Below are 23,297 nucleotides of genomic sequence, written 5' to 3'. Positions count from 1 at the left end.
TATTCCTTGCGATTATTTTAAAGAAACCTTCAAAAGGTATTGAAAGTTGTTACACTCACTTATAATATGGTTAATATAATTTAACATAAACATACAACATTGATGTAATATAGTTTTATAATTACAATAAAAAGGAGTAAAATTAAATTAGAAATGCACCTGATTCAAAAACTTAAATTAAATTAGAAATGCACCTGATTCAAAAGGTTTCTTTTCAACTCAAAATGTGTTTCAAAATCACATTTTCAATCAATTAAAATCACAAGTGTATCATTATGAACATTTTCTAATCAATTCAATTTATGATTCAAAATCATATTTCAATTCAAAAAATTAATGTATAAATTTTTTTAACATAATTGCATTTAAAAAAATGATAAATTAGCTTACACTATGTATGTGTGTGTATACACACATACACACACATACAATATGTATGTGTGTGTACGTGTGAATACACACACACAACTACAACTCAAATTTAAAATTATGAAAAAAGTTTAGTAAACTTTTTAAAAAAAACTACATACATTATAAAAGTCTTATTACTAAAAAAAATTATTACCATCTAAAAAAACCAAATGAACCAATAGAGAGCTAAATTCTTCGCCAGATAAAAGATTAATATCCTTTAGAACAAATAAATTCACTAAAACATTTTTGGGCAATTAGCATTTAGCAACAACAACAAAAAAAAAGATTAAAGATAAATTTATTTCCAAAAATGAATATAAATAATAAACATTAGAGTGGTCCTTAAAACAACTTTTTTTTTTAAATGTCTGCTCTCACCCTCTAAATATGTTCTATACAATAATACTAGAATTAAAAATTTTTAGGGGCAGCTCAAGACCCTTAAACATCAGATGGGTCCTAATAGTTGTCAAAAAAATAGTTCTTCAAAAGTATATCATGTTGGGTCTCAAAAGAAGTGAAATTATATAAAAACTTTTAAAAAAATCATCAATTTATAAAAAAATTATTTTAGATTTCACTTCCTAGAAAATGACATTTTTAAACTAAAAACTAAAAATATGCATTTTTGCAAAAAAAATTGATTATAATTTTTTTTCTCAATTTTTTTTATAAAATGATGATTAATTTTGAAATTTTACATAACTTTGTTTCTTTTGAGACCCAACATGATATACTTTTGAAGAACTTTTGTTTTGATAATTATAAGGACCGGCCTGATGTTTAAAGATTTTGAGCTACACCTAAAAAAAAATATTTTTCAAGAAATTTTTAATTCCAGTATTATTTTATTATAATAGGGCACATTTAGAGGGTGAGAGCAGACATTAAAAAAAAACTTGTTTAAATGGTCACCCAATTCTATAATCTAATAGTTAAATTTTTTAGGTTTATTAAACATGAAATATTAACTATTAGATAAAAATGTTACTATATTATTGTTAACTTACATGTTGCAAAAGAGAAATTCAAATTAAAAAATTAAAAATAAACATTCATAACAGTAATTATCCATGTTTAAAAATTGGCAAAACATTTTGCAAAAAGAATCCATAAAAAATCCAAAATATACTTCCTTTATATTTGTCTTTATTTTACTTAAGGCTTATGGGTTTCTGAAATTTTTTGAAACTTTTCTTTTTTTTGTATGGGTTTTGAAACTTTTATTTTTTGTGTGTGGGTAATGATTGAAAAAGTTAAAATACAAACATGTTACAAAAAATATATTTAAATTTACATTTATGGCAAACCTTTTGGAAATCCAGAAAAACTAAAAGTTAAAAGAAATATCCGGAATTTCGGATATACTTAGATAATCCCTGTTAAAAGAATGCTGAAGTTAATGAAGAAAAAGTTAAAATAGGAAAAAAAAATTTAGAATAATATGGACTCGTTATTAATTGGCTAATAAAAATAGCAAAGATAAGAGAAAAAATATTAAAAAAAAAAAAAAAAATTTTTACATTTAACATATTTTTTATTTTTAACACTTGTAATGTATGTATAACATATTTGTTGTGTTTAACATATTTGTTACATTTAACATATTTGTTATGTTAACATATTTGTTATGTTTTTGACACTTTTAATTTATAACTTAATCAGTAAAATGGAGTCAAATAAATAAAATCTAAGAGTTTTAATAATTTTTTTTTTATAGGAAAATAACTTTTTTTATTACTTTGTTGTTACACATTTTGAGTTGTATTTAAATATATAAAAACTAAATAAATTTATAATATATAAAAACTAAATAAATTTTTAAAGTTTTTTGAAAAATTTTTAAAAAAACTTTAATTAATTTGTTTGTTTATGCGATACAATGATTGCAAAAAGTGACCAACGGAGCCGTCCAGTTACATAGACCTGGGAGATGTGAATATAAAAGTAGATTGTAGATGATGTCATTGGGTAAGAATCATGAATGAATGTAAAGACTATTTTGTAGGGGGAATAAAACTAGGGGGCTACAAGGAGAGGGTAAACAATAACTCATGCTCTAGTCATCCTAAGCAATTGATAAAACAATGGTCTATGAGTGAACAAGTATGTGTAAATCCCTAGGTGTATTGATGGCTGTCATGACTAAAAATGTCATACAATATAAAATGATAAAATAAGTAAATAAAAAGATGGTAATCAATAATGGTACGGACAAAGATAAAACAACTCATGTTTGGCTCTACAAGGTTCGAACTCTGAATCTCCTGAAACCACTACGCTATAGTGTCGATACGTATAAGCGAAAAAATTGTTTATAAAATTTGTATAATTAAAATACTAAACATTAAAAAATTTGAAATTGACAACTTTCTGTGTATCAGCAGAATATTAAAATATTGTGTATAAAATAAATATATAATACAAAGCTTAAGGGTACAAAGCTTAAGGGTACAAGAGGTAAAAAAATTAGGTAAAAAAAAGTTGGTGCCATGCCAACCAATCAGAATTAAGTAGTGAATAATGGTGATCCCCCTTCTCAGGAATGCACTGCGATCACCAATGACGTTTCGGAGAGCCCGAGACCTGCACTACTGCCACTTGTCAGGGGCATGTCCTTGCAACAGATCTCACCGCCTGCACTCTAAGTCATGCTAGTCAATATTGCAATATAACAGGACTACACTACAAAAGCCAAAAATCCCAATCCTTATCCCAGTTTTTAATATAGCTCCAACATTCTTAGAGATCTCGTGAGGGTGGTGAGGGATGGGACTCACTCATAACATAAAATATACAAATATCCCTACATATATACATACATAAATACCTATATATACATGCACACATACATACATACATACATACATACATACATACATACATACATACATACATACATACATACATACATACATACATACATACATACATACAAACATACATATATATATACATACACACATCCATACATCCATACATATATAAATACATACATACATACATACATACATACATACATACATACATACATACATACATACATACATACATACATACATACATACATACATACATACATACATACATACATACATACACATAAACATATATATATACAAAATAGTGACAATAAAGCATATAGAATAGTGACAATGACAAAAAAATAAATAATAAGCAGCACATAGTACTTCAAAGTGACTTACCATTTTTACGATTACGATATGCCTAATATGTGTCTAATCTATGTACATATATATGTATATAAAACAATCCAAGAATTCACGACTAACGATAGCAACAATATGATTTAGGAAAAAATGTAGTACGTGGTAAAGGTACAAACGTACAAACGTAATGTAAAATTTAATAACATAAATAGTTCAGGGAACATAAATCTCACCTGAGAGATGGAGATAACTCCTAACTGAAAATAGTAAGGTAATAGCAAACTAATAGATAGACAACTCAAGATGGCCAGCTAATACACAATATAATTAGTGGATACACCAGAAATGAAAAATAAATTATTACGTAGAATGAATTTTAATTTTAATTAATCAGTACCTAGCGGGCTGAAAAAATCGAGTTAAAAAACAAAGATTAATTACTTAATAACCATAACAAAACTAGAACAAACTGACTTATCGACGTCAAATGAAATTCCTTAGGATCAAAAAAATCTAACAATATGGTAGTCGAATACAAAAAGTAAGCGAAACTTATGGTGTAAGCTATAAGAGTGACTAAAAGTTAATAAAAAATGAATATAAAAAAATGAAAATAAAAAATAAAATTATATCAAAAGTTGGTAAATCAATTGGCTAATCTACCACTTAATGGATGGTAAAAGTAATGAACAAATGGATCTGTCTTATAAAGAGCGCATGCTACACGTAATCTATTTGTCTTATTATGGGATATACCGTATCTAAAAAGTATATTGCATAGATTGGTCGTTGTAGTCCTTGTGTGGTTAGTATGTATTTAAATAAGAAATAAAATGCATTTATTGTGATATTCTATTTTTTTATTCAAGATAAAAGATGGGTAAATCATTATGTTTTTCCTCGAGGTTTTTACATTCTCGTAGACAAGGATCCATGTTTAAATATCTCATAGAATTGAGATAGATGTCAAAATAAAACCATCTACGTGAATGGTTCTCAATGTTTCTAGGTAGCCACAGCAGTTGGTACATTCTTTTGTTATATTTTTCGCGGTCTTTTCTAAAGCCGAGAATTAGGAATTTGAATATTAAGTATGGAGAGCATCCATTACCAATGAAAAAAATTGTCAGTTTAAATGTTTCAGTGTCGGTTGTAGTTATGTTCCAGAATATTATCTGTATGGATAGTGGTCAAGTATTCATAGGGTGGAAGCATATTCCATTCATTTCTTTATAAACAAAGTATCGTTCTCTATCAAGCCTCGCGTGAGATAATCCGTTCGCGTCCTCCGTGGCTTGGCGAAGTAATATCTCTATAGCTTGTTTATCCTAAAATAGCAGTTAGTTGTGTAAATCATGTCTAGTATTTTTATGTAATTATGTCTAGGCCTGCTAGTTAAAGGGGTATTTGTAAAAGCCTTCTAGTGTATTCTGATGTATCTATCCAGGTCAAACGAGTAATAATATAACAATTGGTCCTTATTGAATTATCATTAATGGAGTAAAAAACATAAACAACATAGTAATACATAGAAAATATACCATACTTATGTGTAAAATAATTAAAAATACAAAACTGTAACATGCGGGTGGGGGCTGAAGTATGTCCTACCGGCTAAATACGAACTGGAGCAAACAGTGGGTGTTCAGTTATTTTGATTGGCATTGTATTTAGTGCGAATAAGTCTATCTCTGAGGGAAAGTGTATTAGTGTGTGTGAGGGTGAGTGTTAATGGAAACAGTGTGCAGAGTTCCGGGTCATTGTGGATAAGGTGCCAGTTGTGTAATATAACGTTATTGATTCGTATACCTTGTTCATTGTAAGGTGTGACTACGGAGAAGATGTGGGTGTCATCGGGTTCTTTGTTTTTGTGGATAAGATCTTTTTGTGTGTGTCGTAGGGCTTTAGTAATGTATCTGTTTATGATGCCAAGATTGTACCCCTTAAGAACTAATTGGCACACTAATGTGCGGAGTTCCTTGAATAGGTGGTGGGAGTCAGATATAAGCCTATTGTATCTCATTGTTTGGCTGTGGATGAGACCTGATGTGATATGATATGGGTGGTATGAACTGAAATGCAGGAGGCTCATTGTGTTGGTGGGTATACGGTGAAGTGTGCTTTGTATTTTACCTAGATGGTTTTTGTAGAGAGTTATGTCCATAAAGTCAATTGAAGTATCTGAGCGGTTAAAAGTGAATTTAATGATGGGGTGCAGGTTATTCATAAATGTTTTAACATGATTGAGATTTTTTCGGTGGAGCCTGTGAATATGAAGAAAATGTCATTGATGAATCTCTTGTAGAAGGTGATGCTCTGTTTGAATTGTACAGTAATGGCTTCATCTAATGTGCCCATGAATATGTCAGCGTATGGTGATGCCATGCGTGTACCCATCGATGTCCCTGTCATTTGTAAATAGTTGCGGTCATCAAACAGAAACATTGTGTTTGTCAGAATGGTGTCAATCATAATCTGTATATATGCTATAGGTGGTGAATTGGGTGGTCTTAGGTCATGTGGTGTGTTATTAAAAAGTAGTTTGATAGCTTCTATACCATCTTTATAGGGTATGTTAGTGTACAGGGAGGTAACGTCGGCGGTGACAAAGATGTATTCGTGAGGCGGTAGTGGTTGATTATGGAGCATGTGGAGAAACTGTGTGGAGTCTCTGAAGTATGAGGGAAGTGTTATTTGGATTATAAGGATTATAAAAAAACTTAAATTAATTAAAAAAAAAATTATTCTGCCTTTTTGGAGAAAATGAAACACGCAAGTCGATGAGTAATTAAAAGAAAACCTCATTAAAAGAAGTTAAATAATAATTAAAAAAGCAACTAATTAATTTTAAAAAAAAATTATTCTTGTGATGAGTTTGTGTCATGAGGTTCTGAAGATTTAGTTAAGTTGTCACTTAAATTCATTGCAATTTTCGGTGCAACCAAACTTAGTGCTTTTTTTTAAAGCATGTTTGACAAAGCCAAACCTTTTGCAATAATAACAAGGACTATTGACTTGTTGGAGCTTCAAACGTTATGGTACATTTTAAACTTGATGTTTGCTACTATTGTTGCTGTTAGTTGATTTATTTGATACTCATCATCAAAATTAAGATTATGTTATTTGTTATTTTATTTACCAGCTTGCTGCTCTTTTACTGTCAGCTGTTTTCTCTCGCGTAATTCAAGTTTATTGAGATACTTTAATTCAAATCTAGGCTGTGGCAAGCAATTGGGCCCATTGCAACTGTTTTTAACTTTTTTTAAAATTTCCTTTTATATAGTTACTACAATATTGAAGGTTGGTTGCAAGTTGGTTGCAGGTGAGTTGAATTTGGAATTTTTCATAAATGCTATAAAGCATACACTGATGTTGTTGGTGAGATTTTAGGAGGCAATGGCAATGAGTGAGATGATTACTAGCGCTAGTGGTGGTGTTACTAGTATAGATTCTAGAGGTAGAGATAACAAAGACAAAGGTTGAGATGGTGTTTCATACATAAAAGCAATTTGTAATTTCTATTAATAGCTTTTATTGATGTAAAGGAGAAACAAACTATTATTTTTAAATCCAATGAACATCTGTGCACATTTATAATCTTCACCAGATTTTTAACTTGCAAATGATTAAAGAATTCTATTGATAAATTTTTGAACGACTCTAAAACTTTTGAAGTGATATTAAAACCTTTTGACATAAATAATAATACCAATAAACAATAAACACCAACATCAAGTGGCTGCAGAATTTATGATGAATAATTGGGTAAGCAAATTGACAATAGACTGTTTTTACATTTATTTTAGTCATGACTCAAAAGGTAACATGTGTCTAATGTCCATCTATAAAATTCAAAATTAATAAAAGCCTTGAACAAGTAGATTTCTATATACCACAATGTTATCTCTTTTCCAAATTAACGCCATATGAACTAAGATGTACCCACAAGTTTATGCTTCAACCGCAATAAGTCAAAAGCTGTATAGAGAGACTCAACTTTTTTACAAATTGCGTTTGTGCACAATGGAATGTACTTTCCAGCAGCACCATTAACTCAAAATCTATCAATATTTTTAAGTCACCGTTGCAGCATCAGAACACTCACAAACAATAGAATAGGTCAGGCACTGAGCTCTGTCAAACTTTATAACATTTTTGTAAAATTTACTGAATAAACTAAACTATGATATTCGCCATTAAAAAACACTTTCTCTGTTTGTGATGTCATTTCAAAGTGTTTAAAGTAATTTTTAATGAAATTATATTAAAATTAAACTTGTAAAAAATATAAACTTTAAATATTTTGGTATGATCTAAAAATTAAGATACACAGAAATTGGTTAAAGCAATAAGCAAAGCAACAAGATGGAAAACATAGTAAGAAAGATGGCTTTATGACCAGTATCAAAGAATTAGAAAAAAGATTAAAAATTTCAGAGAATTGCATCAAAACCATTTGGAAAACATTTAAAACAGCAGGTGGCATTCAATATCATGCATGATCTGAAAAGTTAAAAAAAACTAAGAGTACAAAAAAATTAAATTTATAGCATAAATTTTGTCAAGAGTCAATCCATGGTTAGTTTATCATGAACTTACCAACACATTTAATAAAAACCCTGGAAAATATCTTAAATACAGATGGAAACATTTTACTTACAAAAATATTGGTGTTTATGCAGCTGTTTTTTTTTATAGATGACAAAAACAAACTATCACCTAGATATATATAGATAACAAAAACAAACTAACTTGCTTTAATGATTCGAAGAAGTATTTTGCTGTTGCAGGTTGGTCTTTCAAACTTTACTATTATATATTTAATTGCAAATGCTCAGGAAATCTATGCTGAAAGCCAGAGATTGCCTCACAAAATTAAGGTGGCGGTGTAAAAAGAATTGGGTGGTATTTAGAAGGTGGAAGCAATTAATAGAAAAAATATAGTTCTTGTTAAATGATTTAAATCTGAAAAGTAATCGTTTTGTTATACTTATGTTACAAAGTGATAGTAGGAGTATTGCTATTGGCAATTTATTTAACAAACAGGTGTGTATAACATTTATACAAGCTAAATCAACCCCACACCTATATAGAGATGCTACAGAACTGTATGGTTCCATTGGTAGACATGCAGATTGATCAAAATAAATGGTTGCAGTTTTAACAAGATTTAGAAAATACTTGTGAATAAACCTGAAATAAAAACAAATAAAAAAAAAGAAAAAATAAAAAAAAGAAAAATATATATTTTGAATGAAAAACTAAAGAAATCAAATAGGATTAAGATGATATTTATATTGAATGAATGGATGTGTAGAAGACATATTTATATTGAATGAGTGGACTTGTAGAATACATATTTTGCAAGTTAGGTGGACAAAAAAAAAAAAGTCCACCCAAAAGCAATTCTACAATTAGCAACATTTTAGAGATTGAAATGATAATTATTTAACATTTTAGAGATTGAAATGAGAAATATTTAACATATTAGAGATTGAAATGAGAATTATTTAACATTTTAGAGATTGAAATGAGAATTATTTAACATTTCAGAGATTGAAATGAGAATTATTTAACATTTTAGAGATTGAAATGAGAATTATTTAACATTTTAGAGATTGAAATGAGAATTATTTAACATTTTAGAGATTGAAATGAGAATTATTTAACATTTTAGAGATTGAAATGAGAACTATTTAACATTTTAGAGATTGAAATGAGAATTATTAAAACAACAAAAATTAAAATAGTTATGAGTTGAAAAAAATTCTCAATATATGTTTTATTTTTTTATTGACCCTCCCAAGACTATGGGGGCCACAACAGTCAAGGTAGTACTCCATTTTTTATATTTATTCTCAATTTTTTAAATCAGAAACATCTAACTTCACAAACAAGGACATGCGCACAAAAAAAAAATTGAGCACTGTGCTACAAGGAACATGGTAAAGATGGTAATCATAGCTTAGAAAGTAGAGTCCTTACAAAGCAAGCACTCTACCCCTGACCTGCAGCGTAAAGGTTAAAACATAAAATATAATATGTTAAATGTTAAAACTTCGTTTAAAATATAAAAAGAGTAAAGTACTTAAATGTGGCCTTTATGATAGAAACTAAAGCATTTATTATTAATTTATACTTTAAAAAAGAAAGTTTTGACACACCTCAACTCCAAGATTGCATAATAAGCGTCTAATTGGGTATTGGACTTGATCTGTTGTAACATGAGTCATTAATGCAAGGTTTTTTACTAAACCACATCCTTCTCCTTCAGGCGTGTCAGAGGGACACAAAATACCCCATTGAGATGGTTGCAACGAGCGTGGTCCACTTACTTTACGAGTTTTTTCAAACTAATAAAAATAATAATTAAAAATACATATATAACAAATTATAAAAACAACAATATATAAAACTAAATTTTAAAACTTTATTTTATTAAAAGGGCATACTTGACTGGTTACTCTTGTCATCATTCCTAAAGCAGAAATGTAAGACAGACGAGAAAGTACTTGAGAGACGCCCACTCTGTGCATATTAAATCGCTTAATAATCCAATTTCCCTTAAAATATAAATAACTCATGCAAATTTTTTGAAAAGTAAAAATACTAGTAAATGGTTTTTTACTTAACTTATTGTTGATATAATATTTGCAATTTTATCAGATCCCTAGCAAGATATTTATTTCATTATTAACAAATTTATATAATTAACAAGCATCTACATAACTTACTGTTGATATAGCATTTATAAGTCCATTAGAAATCAAGTCTTGTCTCATATGTTTTACAATGTCAAACTAAACAAACAAAGCTAGACAAAATGGCAAACTTTAACACTAAGAACATTGAAAAAATTGGTAAACTATACCCTTTTGAAAGACTTGAAATGCAAAAAAGATATGCAGGGTTTTGAAATAATATAAGTTAAAATGCACCTGTGCTGCTCTAGGTTTTGGAATTGTAACATCTGCAATTTTCTTTAGCTAAATATAATACTTAATTTACTTTCCTGATCAAAAAACAACAACATTTTCTTAAACATTTAAAAATAACTCATACCTCCATATTAAATCGTTTAAACAAATCTTCAAAAAGTAAAGAAACCAACTGACCAGCTAACTCTAGACGTTTGTTGCCATAGTAATCTTTATCATCGATTTTAATCTTATAAAAATAATAAATCAAATGTTAAAATATATAAACAATGATTAAATTTATCCAAAAATCCATATTGACCAGTCAAAATATCAAGCAATATGTTAACTTAATGTTAAAATTTAACATTGAAGTAAACATGTTAAGGTTAAATTTTAAAATTAATTTGAATTGTGGTAACAGGTACTTAGTATTTATAACAGTAGTTAGCTCATAATCATTCCTTTCAAATAACATTCACAATTAAATATATAATAGTAAAATTTGAAAGTAGAACTCACAACACCCTTTACAGCAAGAATAATTCTTCGAACCATCAAAGCAAGATATGCAGCTTTTGGACGATAGTTTGTTTTTGTTATCTATAAAAAAAAATTAAAACTTGTTTATTGTATTTATTTATATTTCTTACTCATGACTAAAACTTGAAAACTTTATCAAAAAAATTTTATATAAAAATTACAGATCTTATTTTATTAACAGAATTTGTTAAAAAGTTGCAAAAACTATTCTTCCCAGATTTCCTAGCTGTGTTTCCCAGGCTTCCTAACTGTACTTCCCAGGCTTCCTAACTGTACTTTCCAGGCAGTTAGCACTTTAAAATGTATTAATAAAATAAAAACATACAATAGTTATCTTTAGATAACTACTGTATGTTTTTATGTTTTTCTGTATGTTTTAGGCTACTACTGTATGATTTTAGGCTACTACTGTATGATTTTAGGCTACTACTGTATGATTTTAGGCTACTACTGTATGATTTTAGGCTACTACTGTATGATTTTAGTATTAATGTGATTAATTTGCTGGGAACAATTTTTTATGGTAAAGGTGTGCTTGACAAGTTAAAAAAAAAAAAAAAAAAAAATAACTAATTAGTAATCATCAAACAATTCTTAAGGTATTTTTAAAAACTTTTTGACATAAAAACTAAGAAATAATAAAATAACTTAAATTATTTAAACATTAAAAATCTAAAAAGTTATAAAAAATTAACTAGTAACTTTTAACCTACAGGTACATGAGCCAGTAATGTTTTGAAAAGTAATTGTTTGCATTCATCCATTTTAGACATTTGCTGTCCCCACATTTGTCTTTGTTTAATTTTACTAGATAACAAATTTAAAGCCTAAAAAAAAATATGTATTTTAGTAAATTGCAACAAACAGTATAGGTCAAAAGAATTTCTTGTTCAGTAAAAATTATTCAAAATGAATATAATTTGAATACCTGATTTTTGGTATATATTTGTAGCATGCTTGCTTCCTCAATTGATGCAGCAAAATAATTAAGTACTTCCTCCTCAATACCAATCATTTGAACAATTTCTTGATCTGACTCAATACCCATCGCCTTGAAAATGGTACAGAGTGGAATATCCTAAACATTTTAAATATTGAACTCATAATTAAAGTGGAAAACCCGTCAGAAATTTTATAAAAACACCTGCAAATAAAAGTTATTTTGAAAAACCATGAAAAAATTATTTATGTTAAAGCGTAGTTTAATATGAAATAAAATCTAAAATAATAATCTTTATATAAAATGATTTGAAATTCTTGCTTTAAAATGATTTGAAATGCTCTTGAAATTTTTAAATAATTTTACTTCTTTTAAAATTCAAACTAATTTTTAAAAGAAATTTTAAACTAAACTCTTTTACGATTTACTAAAAATTCAAGTATCAAAATCTTTTTAAACTTGTTTTATATAAAGTAGACTCATTTTAATGACAACTTGTGAAATGAATTATTTTTTTTAGTTACAAAGATAACATTTAACATCAAAACATAGATTTCGTATGAGTATTCAATTTTTTGAGACTTCAAACTATTACACTTAAATTTTGAAAAAATGGAGTTAATCTGAACATTTGCAGTGCTAATCTGAAAATATTTGGAGTTGGTCTGTTTCCCTATTATTTTCTATTTATTTAATAAGTTATAAGTAAAGTTATAAGTAATTAACATAATTAAGTTAACTAAACCTCATTAACATTATTTACATTAACAAAGAATAAGAAAAAGAATAGAAAAGAATAGAAAAGATGATGACTCTCATCATGAACTTTGATTGGCTCAAGAAAAAGATGATGACTCTCATCATGAACTTTGATTGGCTCAAGAAAAAGATGATGACTCTCATCATGAACTTTGATTGGCTCACAAGAAAAAGGTAGTGTAAAGAAAAAATTGGGTGGTCTTTAGAAAAGTTGAAGTATATTTTAGTGAAGAAAGAAACTTTAGAGTAACAAATAGAAAAAGTAAAGTTCATGTTAAAAGATTTTAAAAGTATAGCTTTGTTGTTCCAATGTCAATGGGAGTGATAGTATTAAAGCTTGCTTTAACTTTATTGGAGTAAGTGTGTTTAAAATTGATACAGGCTAAATACATCTATATAGAGTAGCTAAAGAACTGTATGATTATGTCAGTAGACATGTTAATTGATCAAAACAAATGATGATAGTTTCAACAAGATATTGCTCCTGTCTTCACAGTATGTACAAAACATACAGTAAGAGAAATAAGTATCCAAAGGAAACATTTTATTGTGAAAAATTAATTTGATTTTAAATAGCAAAAAATAAATTTATGTTCATTAATGGTTGCTAGAATTTAAAAACTTCCAAAGGAGTGTTAATGACTTCTTAAGGAGTGTTAACGACTTTCTAAAGAATGTTAAAACCTCAAAGAAATATTATCTGAACATGTTATTTTGTAAAAAACAACGTGTTCAGATAATTAATATTTCGAAATATTACTTATCTGAACATGTTGTTTTGAACACGTAGTTTTGAAGTTGATTATTAAAAGTTTTTAATCAATAGTTATAGAAATATTGTTTAATAATAAGAAACTTTTAATAATTGAGTGATATTTTTCAAATTCATTTTTAACATTGATATCATCAAGTATGGGAGTTCAAATCAAGGACTGGTTACAAGCTCAGCGCAATTTGGTTATTGACTTGTTAAAGCAAGGTAAAACACTAAGATGGATAAATAAAGCAATTGGATTGGCATTAGAAATAATCAGTGATCTGCAGGCTTGTTTAGCTGAAAGTTTTTTTTACGGCTTGGCTCAGGCTCTGAAGAAATGACTGGCTCTGGCTTGGCCGCCGTTTCCAAGGACTTTATGAACAAAAATTGCAAATTTTGGAATATTTTTTTTATCACATTTGCCTATCCAAACCCAGACCAATTACAGCAATTAATTTTTAATAATCTTTCATATTTACAAGGTGATTGTATTACTATCACTATTTTACCACCACATATTACATTTAAAAAGAAAAATATTTTTTGGTAAATATACATTTATTTCTATATATTATTAACCCAAAACTAAAGCTCAAACAAATCAATTGTATTCGTTGTTTGTCTTTGGAAATAACAAATCATCAATAAGATCCGATGTCATATGATTTCTGTGGCCTGTCATCAGAAATTTAAGTGCTGAAAATACTTGTTCTACACTAACTTGATGATTGAATAACAGAAGGGAAAAACTGTATTCCTTCCAGAGCTTTTTTACAGATAAAAGTATCTTTTTTATTCAAAAGGTTGTGCACTAATTTCAGAAGACTTTGAAGTCCGTCTTAAAATTTTTGTTCCTCTATCCCTATACTTTGAATAGCTTCTTGACTTGATTCCTGGATTTTTTGTTTTCTTGCCAGCTCAATCCTCATGAAAATTTTCTTGTTTGAAGCCAAATCTTCTACTTTGTCATCTGAGCTCTCTGTAGAAAAAGTTTCACCAGCTTCCTCTAAATAATCCAAACTTTTGCTTATATTTTTTTGAACATAGTGCATCCTCAGCTAACTAAATTATAAAGATTAGAAATAATACTTTTTTGTTTTTATTTAGCATTAAAAAAAACTCTGAAATAAAAATTATTAAAAGTATTTTTAACTTGTAATAAAAGAAATAAAATAAAAAATATGTTTATCTAAGACACTACTGAAAATATTGATGAGAATAAATACCAGGCTTTGTCAGGAAGCGGGTGCGATCAAACTCTAATCCTGACCACAAATATTATATTTAGTTGTGACAACATGACCTTGGTTTTTAGATAATTTGAGAACAATCAAATTTATGTATGTCTTCATGTAAGTTTTTTGAAGTTTATTTTATAATAAAATGTTTTGTTCAGATACTTATATATCTGACTGTAGATGAATGAAAACAAAGCAGACTTATTTCCCTAGCCATTTCAATCACATGATTGAATTCAATCAAATTTATTTCAAAATCTAAATCAAGTCATTAAATTTCATAAATATTTTTCTTATACTAGATCATTAATCAACCAACATGTTTAGAGCTTCTGGACATGATAAAATTAAGCTATTAAGCTGGAGTCCTCTTAGGACTCTGCATCCCTGTTTCTTAATATACTGTATATACTTATTTTTTTTTTGTTTGATCAATAAATTTAATATTATTAAATTAGCCAGAATGTGTTATAAACAAGATGTTGCTTTTTACCTCAGTAAAAGAGTTGTGCTTCAAATAAAACTTCCCATGCTTTTGTATGACAGCTGTTCTACTTTTCACTTCATGTGTTGCACTAAAATTGAAATAAAATTGCACTGAATTTATATGGAAATATCAAGATGTAACAATTTAAAAAAATGGACACTGGAAGACTCAACTATTTCAGATTTAGGTTTACATGATACTTATATATTCACTAACATAAATATTTAATATGATGATCTTATATAATAATGCTGAAATTAATAGGGCCCACTTGTATGTGTTTGACTCATGGAAACGCTAGGATGTTAACACTAAATACAGTACACTTAACCACTGAGAAACTGAAATATGTGTCACAACATAAAACAAACTTTTCTATAAACTTTTTATACCAATTGTGGTTAATCAAAAATTCTCAAGTGAGTACTTTACATAACACTTTACATAAGCATAAGTTTACTTTACATAACACTTTACATAAACATAACTACTGCTGTAGCAACTACTATAGCATATGTAATATACAAATGTAAAAATCAATATGTAGTATGCTAATGTAAAAAATTCCACTTATTAACATTATGTACAAACATCTGTAAATGTAAGTATCAGTAGATTAGGTTGAGTTTTCAGGTCGTACATGTAAAGATGGTGTACAATGTATGTATAATAAAAGATTATAACTTTTTTTTGCCTAAACTGTTTTTTTTTTGCATTAAAAAAGCAACAAGATAGAAGAAACTAAAAAAAGTTTTTATGCTTAACAGTAGACTTGAAGCCAATCCAATCCTATGTATCCAAGCAAAAAATAAACCATTTTATAAACTTTTTATACCAGTTATAACCACTTTCCAACCGGATACTCTAAATAAATTCAACTATATTACATAGCAGAATTGCATAACAATTTATAAAAAATTTCTTAAAAACCACAACATTTTCTCAACAAAATAAACTGCAAGTATAAAGATTACATTTAAATAAATTTCTATTAATAATAAAAAAATTTTATTATTAATAGAAATGTACTATGCAAATGTAAACAACAATGTGTAATATCTAAATATAAAAAACCACTTATAACTTTATGAAAAAACATCAGTAAGTGTAAACGCCAATACTGTCATTATACAATAATTGTTGTAGGTAAGTTGAGTATGAAACTAGGTATGTAATTATTTCTCAACTTAATTAAACAAAAAAAATTACTTGTTTGACTATATCTGGAATTATGACAACAAAAAACCAAACATACATCTAAACAAAGTTCACAAAAGAGTAAAGAAACAAATCAAAACAAAAACATAAAAAAAAAAAGCACAAACTGAAACAGGTGCTAATGGTTCTGAGTGTAAGAAAAAAAAAATCACTAAATAACTAACTAAAAAATTATTATTAAAAAATACTATTATATACTTACTAATAAAAAATTGTAATTTGCAAAACCATAAAAACAAATTAAGAAATCAAATTCAAATATCAGGATATTTTTATTCATTCAACTTGACATAAGAGTCAAATGCAGAGATAACAAAAACTGGAAACAAAAAAAATTTCCACGTAATAACATTTCTACCTTGTAAGTTAGTGTACAGAAAAAATATAAAGAAATATACAAAATATAAGTATACAGAAAAAAAAAGTAAAAAGAACTTTTTAATGTCGAAAATCCCATTACTCTTATGCTCTACACATTTTTTATTCATAACAAAGCCTGTTAACCGTTTTTTCAAAATCAACTTCAAGAAAAACTAGAAGTAATAGAAGATTTGAGTACCAATCCATTTGGATAACATACTTTTTTTAAACATGAAAATATAAAAAAAGATTTATGAAATTACATTAAATTAGCAAGTCATCAAAAAATTAAAAATATCTAGCTGTTACCTAGTAACTATAGCAATTATTACCTTGTAACTGAGCAACTGACTTGATGATTTTTGGTATCAAGTTCAACAATCATTCTATTTTTTGACAGCTGCTCCTGAATAAGAAGAACTTTTTCAGAGCCACGAACAACAAAATATCCACCTGTAAATAAAATGTTTTTGTTAACTAAATATCTTAGATTCACTTTATTTCTTAAAAACTTTTATTTTAAAAGCCAAATTTAAAGTAAAGAAACCAACCTGGATCAATAGGACATTCATTTAATTTGGCTAACTCTATTTCACTTTTGCCTGCAAGTACGCAGTTTGAGCTACGCAGCATGATTGGCATTCTAAAAAAGTCTTCTTTTGATAAAACAATTATATAAAGTATGAACTTCATAAATAATAGGTAAACACACCAAGTAAATTATTTTAATATAAATGCATAAAATATTGATACATGCGATACATTGTTAATATTAAAGGAGACAAAACATTGATAAAGAAATACAACTTTAGATGGTTCAAATTAGATGCCCTGTGAAAATTATGATCAACTTTATCTGAAAAGACCAAATCATTATATAGAGCTTCTGAGTACATTTAGAGGTTGTTTTTTTTTAAATTTAATTTTGTCTTGTGCAATTTAGAAACTCAATTTTTTTTTCTTTTAATTTAATTTAACCAACATCTCATTGCTCTAGAGGACAATACAGTCATTTTTATTATTTCCCAAAAATATAAAAAAAATAATATTAAAGAGTAAATTAAAAATTTTTTTTTAATTTGTTTACTACAGTATTATATTTTTGACACATTTTTTACATTGACATTTTTTACATTGATATTTTTTACAAAATTTTTTTAAAGTTTTTCAGATTATTAAGAGCGCTCACGTCTTAAAAGAGAAGCTTAGTACCCAGTACTAGTTCAATCACCATGCCCTTGGTCAAACTATAATTATGGTTCATAGTTTGAATATATAGTATATATTCAAACTATAAACTATAGATACAAAAATATACCACATACATAATATAATTTGCCTGTCACGCAAATATATTTGTCTGTCACAAAAATATATTATGTGGTGTCTAGTTTATAGTTCGAATGTCCTCTTGAATTGATAATGGTGTTTTGGAAGATTGTTTTAAATTTAATACATTTGGTGATATCAAAGGTTATGTAATCCATCAACTAATTTAGATATTCTTCTGAGTCTTTTTTCAAATTGTTGTTTGCCTGTAAGTAGACAAGAGACAAATCCATAGTATTCTGGTCTAACTGTGCCTAAAATAGTTTTTTAAAATAAAATTAATTTAGTTAAGAGAAATATCTTTTTGTTAGTCCTATCATTTGCACTGCTATATTGCATGAAGGTATTTTAAGAGAATAGTAAGTTATAAATGTACTGAAAACTCAGGGAAACCTGTGCATAAAGGAATTGTTTACTTTAATCAAAGAGGACAAGTTGATCTTGTTGATTTTCAATGTTTACCTGATAGTGATTTTAAAATTATCTTTCACTATCAAGAACATTTAACAAAATATAGTACTTTGCGTCTTCTAATGCTAAAGAAAGCATCTGAAGTTGCCATAGAACTATATGTTTTTCTAGACTTTATGGCACCAATATTTTACAACCAGATAATGGAAGGGAATTTACAAGCTTAGTTATTCGAAAATTAGGGATGTTGTGGGAAAAGTTACTATTAGTTAATGGCAGACCACGTGAATCCATGCAATCAATGCTTTTTCTAAAGTTGAATGAAGTAACTCAACTTTAAAAAAAGCATTGATTGCATCGATGAGAGACAATAAAACAACTAAATGGAGTTTTGGATTACGCATTGTTCAATGGGGAATTAATACTAAATATCACGAAGCTATTAAAATGATCCATAGAGTGTTTTGTTTGGTCAGAAACCTATAATGACATTATCTTCATTAATTCCTCAGGAATTTTTAATGAAAATTAACAACAGAGTTTTTGAAGAAGATATAGATTTTTTGTTAGAAGGGAAAGAACAAACTAATAAATCTGGACAAAATCAGGACATACCAGTATTTAACATTAGTAGTAAAGATGCTGTTTTACACGAGGAAATGACTTGTGAAAAAAATATATTGCAAGATGACATACCAATACTTATATACCACAAAGTATAAATAACAAACTAACTGTATTAAATTCAATTAAGATTTGGAAAGTCTTGGAAGTGAGATAAATAGTACGTGTATTATTAGTAACAATGTTGTTTATTCTGATAATACAGATCTTGAGAGCGACTCAATGCCAGTACTGCGGCTTTTATCCACCTAGCAATTAAAAAGAGAGAATTGGCAGCTCATAATTTGCGGATTCAGGCAAACAAAATGGTTGAAAGATCAAATAAAAAGTTAGATCCTCTGTAAATAGGTAATAATGTACTTATTGTCAATTGGCAGTTTGATTGTGGGCATGGAGATCCAGCTAATTTAATAGAGGTGATAATTGAAGAAAGAGGTGAAAAATACAAAGTTGGTACAAAACATGGAACATTAAATTCTTTTTTGGAACGTAATAGTATTTAATCCACCAAATATTATCAGTTAACTATCAATGATGTCCTCAAAGAAGAAAGGCTTTGCGAATGTGGCTGCATCAAAAAATGATGTAAATGTTTAAAAACAATTTGGTACGCAACTCATATTGTCACTTAGGAAGAATTTGCAAAAATACTTCTTTTTAAAATGTATATTGTAAATTTTTACCGATAAAAAAACTTGATATATGTACTGAGTCTCAATATCTTTGAAATGCAATATTTCATTTGTGATTTGTGTCCAAAAAATTAAATTAATTTTTTAACAATAAAAAAACCATTGAATTAAATCTTTCAGAGAAAAACTGAGAAATAGCTGTAATGCTTTATTAAGTTTAATACAAATTAAATTTTTTTTTGTGCAACTTTCTTTCAACCCTAAAATCTAAATAATGAACCTCGTCAACCAGATTAGTTTTTTTCATCAAACAAGACCGCTGTTCAGTTTCTGATTGAACTCAGTAGCTCCACAGATGGTAAAATAATCTTCCGGGTTCGCATGACTTTGCTAAGGTTCTGTGTATTTTGGGAATTCAACAACAACAATGCTGAATTCATGAAATACGCAAATTCAGAGCAACATATATAAATGGAAAAAATTGAAAACAAGACTTTTTTTGTTTTATTTTGCATTTTTAAAATAATTAACAAAGTTAATATTAAATATTTAATAACTTTCAAGCCAACACATAACACTAAAAAAAAAGTTTAATCACTTACCTTCCAATTGGTAAACTGTTTCTTACAACTCTCTATAGATAGATAGATATATATATATATATAAATATATATATATATATATATATATATATATATATATATATATATATATATATATATATATATATATATATATATATATATATATATATATATATATATATATATATATATATATATATATAGATAGATAGATAGATAGATAGATAGATAGATAGATAGATAGATAGATAGATAGATAGATAGATAGATAGATAAATAGATAGATATATCAAGCCTTCCTGGGAAGCATGTGCAGTTGCACGCCTCATTCATGATTAAAGTAATTTCTTTAGACAAACTGACCAGGGCAGTTTGTATCTTTTAACTTATAATGCATTTCAATAATTCGCGGTAAAAAGTTAAACTTGACTTCTAAGAAGAAAAACTTTAAAAACTTAAAAAAAAAAGGAAGCAAAATTGTAAAGAAATATCAACTTAAGTTAAATAAACTTGAAAATTTAATAATTTAATAAAGTAAATAAAAACTTTTTTTTCATAACACTACTATACAACTTTTGTATTCCTTTTTTTAAGCCATTTTTAAAAAAACATTATCTTTTATAGCAATTTAAAAACAATTGAAAGTTTTGATATGCAATTTATTCACAATTTTTATCAGTCCATATAATTAGAAAAAATAATTTGCTATGTACGCTAGAACTATAAGAAATTTTGTTAAATTTTTTTCTTACTTATTCATTTATTACGTTTATTCATTTATTCGTTATTACATCTTTTAAAAAAGTTATTTTATGTTTTTACGCTTTTAAAAAATGTTTGTTATATTTGAAGTTTTTTCTCAATACTTATATAAAAGGAAAATTAGAAAATAAATTGTTATTTATTGTAAAAAATAATATTTGATTAATAAATTTTGTTAATGACGGAATAAGTTAAATAAAAGAATAACATTTTTTAATAAATATTATTCTTTTATTTAACTTTATTTAATTAATAAATGTATTCACCGCATTTGATGCATGTCTGAAATTATTTATTTTATATTGCCCAATTTCCAATGTTAATACGAATTACTAGAGATAATGAATCTGTTTAATGCTCTGTTTAAAAAAATGTATTTAAAAACTTAAAAAAATTTTAAATAGTCTCCTAAAAATTTTGTTAACAAATTCAGTAAATTAACAATGCACTAGTCCACAAAATTTTGCAGCATCATTTAATTTTTTTACATAAAAAAAATTTGTTAAAAAAAATAATTTTTTTTACAAATAAATAGCAATTAGTTTTCTCACTTTGCATTGATAAAAATACTCTATAAATTGCGCTTCTAGCGCAATTTATAGAGTATTTCCTTTATATACTGACTAAAAAAAGTTGTGAAAAAATTGTATATAAAAAAAATCTTTTTATTTTTGTTATGTTTTTATCTAATTTTTTTCCTTGACTTGTATAAATTTTGGTAGTGGAAAAGAACAAGCGCCCTAAAAACAAGAAAACAAAACGAATAAAATATTTAGGTATATTTTTTTTTTGACAACAATTTTCTTTTTTATTTATTAAATTTATTTTAGCTTAGTTTATTTACATTTCTATTTTGTATAGTCTCTGGTTCTTTTCTTCAAGTATTGTTGTTTTATTCTCTAGTTTCTTATAGTTTTATTTTGCTGCAAATTCTTTAAACGCTTACTATATAAAAAACGTGGTCAAGTTGTCTAAAAAAATTACTTTAGGCTTAACAAACAAGGCATGCGACCACACGCGCTTACCGGAAGGCTTGATATATATATTATATATACATATATTATATATACATATATATATATTTATATATATATATATACACACATATATATACATATATGCATATATATAACAAACCTGATTTCCTCTTGTGTACTCTATATCAACAGTGATTGGAGCAGAATAAGTAAGATCACGCAATCGGCACTAGGAATAAATTAATATTAATGTTATTGATTTCACAGGCATAAAAACTGGACTAAATTTAATTACTTTTGAAACACAGATCTTGAGTATGAATTCAATCAAAATGTTTTCGCTTAATTTGACATGAATAATTACTATAATCTATGTAATATAAATAAATAAATACTATAATCTGTATATAAAAACATATAGTATTTATACAAATAGTTATGTATTTAAAGATCTACCCCTAAAACACAGTTTTTTCTTCACTGCTTGATTCTAAGGGTTTAGGTTGAATTTCAAAAGACATGAGGTTTTCTTTCAGATTCTATTAATATGTATATGTACAAGTTAAAATGTAATAAAAACTTTATTACTCTCTTCGTATTAGACCATCACAGGTGACACTAGTTTGAGACTATGTACACGAAGGATTCAGTTTTGATATAAATGCATTTCCAACTTGACTTTGCTGCCGTTGCAAAAATGTTTTCTATGCCAAAATTGTTATTATATTTTATAAATTTTTGTTAATTTATTAATTTTTCTCAGAATAAAAAAACAATTTAATATAGAGTCATGGAAGAAAACATGCTTCTTGCTACTGTACTAGTACAATTAGCTCATCAGATGAATTGAACACTTTTACCTTCTTAAGTTCAGATTACTATCAGTACCAAGATGCAGGATATCCTTATAAGACTATGAAATTAATTAAAGGGTAAGCAATAAAATAAATAAATAATAAATATATAAATATATAATAAAATATATAAATGAATAAGCAATAAAATAAATAAATAAAATATATAAATAATACAAAATATATAAATAAATAAGCAATAAAAAAAATAAATAAATAAATAAAAAAAAAAAAATATAAATATATATAAATAAATAAAATATATATAAATATATATATAAATAAAATAAAGAAAAAAATAAATTAAGGAGTAAACAGATT

The 23,297-nt window shown here is 26.9% G+C and overlaps 1 protein-coding gene across 2 annotated transcripts in view; it reads right to left on the bottom strand.

Moving 5' to 3' along the window:
- Window positions 1-23,297, bottom strand: part of LOC100208496 (DNA-directed RNA polymerase III subunit RPC2) — a 114,736-nt gene that overhangs the window by 73,241 nt on the left and 18,198 nt on the right. For both annotated transcript variants that reach the window (XR_010642780.1, XM_065814764.1), the window contains exons 6-19: window positions 22,283-22,351; window positions 20,402-20,433; window positions 17,355-17,446; window positions 17,136-17,256; window positions 15,232-15,313; window positions 11,973-12,122; window positions 11,758-11,871; window positions 11,024-11,104; window positions 10,647-10,751; window positions 10,523-10,570; window positions 10,319-10,384; window positions 10,037-10,147; window positions 9,749-9,937; window positions 566-629 (exon numbers count right to left, since the gene is read on the bottom strand). Coding sequence is in view for 1 of the 2 variants with exons in the window: in XM_065814764.1 (XP_065670836.1) it covers window positions 566-629; window positions 9,749-9,937; window positions 10,037-10,147; window positions 10,319-10,384; window positions 10,523-10,570; window positions 10,647-10,751; window positions 11,024-11,104; window positions 11,758-11,871; window positions 11,973-12,122; window positions 15,232-15,313; window positions 17,136-17,256; window positions 17,355-17,446; window positions 20,402-20,433; window positions 22,283-22,351 (1,324 nt within the window). In the remaining variant the exon portion in view is untranslated. The remainder of the gene's footprint in view (window positions 1-565; window positions 630-9,748; window positions 9,938-10,036; window positions 10,148-10,318; window positions 10,385-10,522; window positions 10,571-10,646; window positions 10,752-11,023; window positions 11,105-11,757; window positions 11,872-11,972; window positions 12,123-15,231; window positions 15,314-17,135; window positions 17,257-17,354; window positions 17,447-20,401; window positions 20,434-22,282; window positions 22,352-23,297) is intronic.

This window comes from Hydra vulgaris, chromosome 12 (genome assembly GCF_038396675.1).
Source record: "Hydra vulgaris chromosome 12, alternate assembly HydraT2T_AEP".
Taxonomy (NCBI): Eukaryota; Metazoa; Cnidaria; class Hydrozoa; order Anthoathecata; family Hydridae; genus Hydra; species Hydra vulgaris.
The sequence above is the reverse complement of the archived record's forward strand: the minus strand, read 5'-3'. Positions and strand labels throughout refer to the sequence as shown.